Consider the following 4,398-nt stretch of genomic DNA (forward strand, 5'->3'; position numbering starts at 1 on the left):
ACATTCCTGAGGAGGAATGGAAAAACTTCGTCACCAAAAGAAAAAGTAAAGAATTTCAAGTAAGTGTACAATACTAAGTTTCAATTTTTTTTATTCATATATTAATTTATTGAAAAGTTAAATTATTCCAATTGAATTAGGAATTTAGTAAAATACAAAAAGAGAGGCGTGCTGCTTTGGAGTACCCTCATCGTTCATCACGACACAGTTATAAATAAATAGAAATTGACCTTGTAAGTGAGCTTTTACTATTGATTTTAATTTTTGTAGTGGTTTAATATATAACTAATTGAGTTTTATTTTGTTATAGCAAACTAAACTAGGCACAGATGAGCCAATAGATTGATCTATACTTTGGAAGGAGGCAAGGAAAGATGCATCTAGAAATTATGTAAATGAACGTGACAAGCTTATAGGAGATGCCATTGTATGTTGTAAACTATATGAACTTGGATTTTTTTTTTATCCTTAATTATATTGTATTACTAAATTTATGAAATTAAATATTGCAGGATGACCTTCTAGATAAGAGAAATGAGGGGACACTTGTAGAAGTTGGGACAAATGATATATTGACACAAGTGTTAGGAACAAAGGAGCATCCTGGTAGAGTAAGAGGCCAAAGTCGTGGAGTTACACAAAGAGACTACTTTTTGAAGCCAGCAGAAGGTTTTAGTGGACTTCAACAATATCAATTTCAATTTCAGCAACACCAATCGCAAAAATACTTAGATGACTTTAAAAAGTTAGAGTAATCCTTTGAGCAAAGACTACGTAGTCAAGCTGAACAATTTGAAGTAGAACGAAAATGAGAAAGAGAAGAACGAGAACAAGAACGAGAGTTATTTTTGACAAAGTTTACAGAATTAGCAAACCAAATTTCATCATTAAAAGGAAGTGAAGTGAGTTTGCCTACGATAGTTTCATGAACAAGTGAGACCCCTATGCCAATAGAGGTGGTAAATGAGTCTTTAGTTTCTTCAAAGGTATTTTATTCTTCACCTATTCATATTATTATTTTAGAAAATATCTATTATAACATAAATATTATTTTGTCCTCGTCTTGAGCTTGTAGGATAATCATAAGTCTAGATTATTGACAGAAAATGGTGATACTGTTGCTATTGGACGAATAATGGCAACAAGCGGAAAAATTCATTGTGTTGACTTAAGAAAGGGTAACTATTGTGTGGAAGTGGATGAGTGCTGCAATGATGAGGCTAAACTTATATTTCCTATTGGAGATGAGATTTCTTTAGTACGTCATGCTGTCGGCCACTATGTTGAGTGGCCATCTCATCTGATCATTCCTTATGATTCAGATTTGGTAAGACATTGACAAGAAACTATATTTAGTGATTGAATTATTTTTCATGACTAACATGTGTTACTTTCATGTTGAAGCTACCTAAGAAGACAAAGAAGCAAAAAAAGAATGGTTCACCAATACCTAATGCCCCAATGACACAAGAGAAGTCTCATCCTTCCCAAAAACTTCCTAGTCAAAATGAAGTAGTGTCAATTAAAGCTTGTGCCCCGATACTCTTCAAGATTCCTAGTGGGGTTCCTCGCTTTCTCAAGTGTCTATTAACTACCGTGAAGTATGTGGAGCCAAGTTTCATGATCAAAATTACGATGGATTTTGAGATATTCGGCCATGAGAATGATTTATATACCTCACAAGAAGATATAGTTCATGTTGGCTTAATGGAAGAGATTGGAGCATCATGTGTATCGTTATATATCAGGTATCAAAGATTTTTAAAATAATTATAAGTTTGTTCATAACTTATTTTATAAATTTAACAGAGATATATTTTTTATGTAGGATTTTATACTTTCAATTAGTGAAAAGAGAGATCAGTCACTTTTTTCGTTTTGTTGAGCCAATTTGGTTATCAAATGTTGGATCCACTGAAGAAGAACGAGTTGAATGGGTACCAAAGAGTATGCTTGATTCAAATCCGGGTCAAATGTGGTTGTTGCCATATCATAAGGGGTAAGTTTTTTACTTTTAGTATTTTGTTAGTGAATATATATAATATTAATAATGAAATGTTTATGTGTTTTTGTTAGAAAGCATTGGATGCTTATAATAATTGATTTTGATCACCAATTGTGCTATTTCCTGGATTCTCTTCACAATTTTCCACCAGATCAAATCAAATCTCTCATTTCTTGGTAAAAATCTAATCAATTATCTGCATACTCTTTAATTCATTTAAAATTAACAACATCTAAATGTTTATGTTATTATTATTTAGTGTCTTTCAACATTTACGCACAAATAATGCAAAAACTAAGGAAGTCGCGTGGAGAACAGTTAAGTGTCCTCGTCAATCAGTACAATGTGGGTTCTATGTTATGAGGATGATGAAGGACTTCGTGACAAATGAGTTTTCAATGCATTGGCTAACTAGTAATGTAAGTGAAAATATTCATTATTAACGTTCTAGCTTTACCTTAAGATTAAATATATTAATTCAACTCATGCAATGAATTTTGTTTTAGTGTGGTGGGAAGAACTATTACACAAAGGATGAGATCAATGAAGTACGTGAAGAATGGGCACAATGCGTCATGGATTTGATGAGTACTACATAGGTCCACTCACTTTTGTTAACTTAGACTTTTAATGAGATATACTTACAATGTTAACTTAGACTTTCTTGAAGATATACACACTTTTGTTGCCTAACTATAGTTTACAATGCTTATGTGAGTCATTTTGTAATTAACTTAAGACTCGTTATTTTAGATACTTAGTTCAAATTCTAGTATTTTATATTATTGTGATATATGTTTTGTTTTGTTCAGTTTGTTTGTATAAAAAAACATGATTTGTTTTGGGCATAATACACTTTTTAAGAGAAAAAAAACACCATAAGTCGGTTCTACTAAAATTGACAATAGATGTCTACACCATAAGTCGGCTGTGAACCGAAATATCATGTTTTACACCAGAGGTTGATGTACAACCGACCTACCATGTCTTACACTAGAGGTCGGTTTGCAACCGACGTACCATGTCTTACACCAGATGTCGGTTTTCCACCGACGTACCATGTCTTACACCAGATGTCGGTTTGGCGCCAACTGACCTACCATGTTTTTACATCATAAGTCACTGCATGGGAAGTCAGTTCCCAACCGACTTATGAACATTCAGAAGTCAGTTTTTAACCGACTTATCATGTAATTTTTGTAGTAGTGAGAGTGCTCTTCGTAGGTTTTCTACACCTGTTAGAGTTGTAATTGACTCACCACCTGCTCTTAGTACTAGAGCACCAACTCGTCGTATGGTCTATAATATAGAACTAGATCCTAATGATGATGTGGAAGACATGGAGATGTCACTTGAAAGTTAAAAAACTAGACGATCTCTTAATTATGAAGTAGATAAGGTAGTTGATAGTGTTTATGAAAAGGGAGTAAGGGAGGAACATGAAGAGATAGCTGATGAGGAAAGGGTTGGTGTAGAATTTGAAGAAGGGGTTGTTGCACAATGTGAAGAAGTGGCTGCTGCAGAATGTGAAGAAGTGGCTGAGATAGAACTTGAACAACCTCTTAGAAAATCTGTTAGATTACAAAAAACAACTGATGAGGCAAATCAAACTGAGATTGAAGAAATACCTCAAGATGTAGATGCGAATGTAATGAACTTAGCCAAGAAGACAAGGGGAAAAAATCTATTGGAAAATCTTACCAAGAGGAACAATGACTTAAGGATAATAAATTGGAATGAAAAAGGGCAACCAGTTGGTACTAACTTAATGCAATTTTCTTCTTTTGTGGGCGCTCTTGTGCGAGAGGTTGTTCCTTACACTATTTCAGATTGGAGGAAAGTTTCACCAATTATGAGAGATGTTCATTGGGAATCTATTCAGGTAGAATTACAAGTTTAATGAGTGTATTTTTTTTATATATACTCAGCTCTATACTTAAACATATAATATGTTATTCTATATTCTATTGTAGGCACAATATGACTTACATGATGATTGGCAAAAAAAGATGTGCTTTGAAATGTTGGCAGAACTATGGAAAGCTGGGAAATCTAGACTTGTAAAGGATATTATCAATGCAAAAAATGAGAGTGAACGACTAGCCTTAAAGCCGGATCTCATAAAAAGTGATGTAGAATGGAGAGCATTTGTTGCCAAAAAAATTAGTAAAGAACATTTGGTAAGAAATATGATGTAAGAAGTGATGTTGCTGCCTCTTTCATCTTTGTTGGTGTTAAATTAAATATAGTTATGCCTCTTTTACTTATTTATTAAATAGAATATAAGGGTCTAATACCAAGAGAGAAGAAAGAAAGTTGTTCCACACACCTTAAGTCGAAGAGGATATGCTCGAACAATCGATGATATGGTAATAATTAAGTTTTATACTGTT

General features: G+C 33.3%; 1 protein-coding gene and 1 long non-coding RNA gene across 2 annotated transcripts; both read left to right on the forward strand.

The window, feature by feature from the left end:
* The first annotated feature begins 349 nt into the window (after positions 1 to 349).
* Positions 350 to 2,185, forward strand: LOC133792562 (uncharacterized). Its single transcript, XM_062230470.1, has 6 exons — positions 350 to 427; positions 513 to 986; positions 1,076 to 1,327; positions 1,405 to 1,748; positions 1,829 to 1,999; positions 2,077 to 2,185. The coding sequence occupies exons 2-6, from the start codon at positions 945 to 947 to the stop codon at positions 2,183 to 2,185; spliced, it is 918 nt and encodes a 305-aa protein (XP_062086454.1). The 5' UTR covers positions 350 to 427; positions 513 to 944.
* A 158-nt stretch (positions 2,186 to 2,343) lies between these two features.
* Positions 2,344 to 2,844, forward strand: LOC133790110 (uncharacterized). Its single transcript, XR_009873900.1, has 2 exons — positions 2,344 to 2,424; positions 2,512 to 2,844. It is a non-coding gene; the product is annotated as an uncharacterized LOC133790110 (long non-coding RNA).
* Positions 2,845 to 4,398: the final 1,554 nt, after the last annotated feature.

The sequence above is a fragment of the Humulus lupulus genome, chromosome 7 (assembly GCF_963169125.1).
Source record: "Humulus lupulus chromosome 7, drHumLupu1.1, whole genome shotgun sequence".
NCBI lineage: Eukaryota > Viridiplantae > Streptophyta > Magnoliopsida > Rosales > Cannabaceae > Humulus > Humulus lupulus.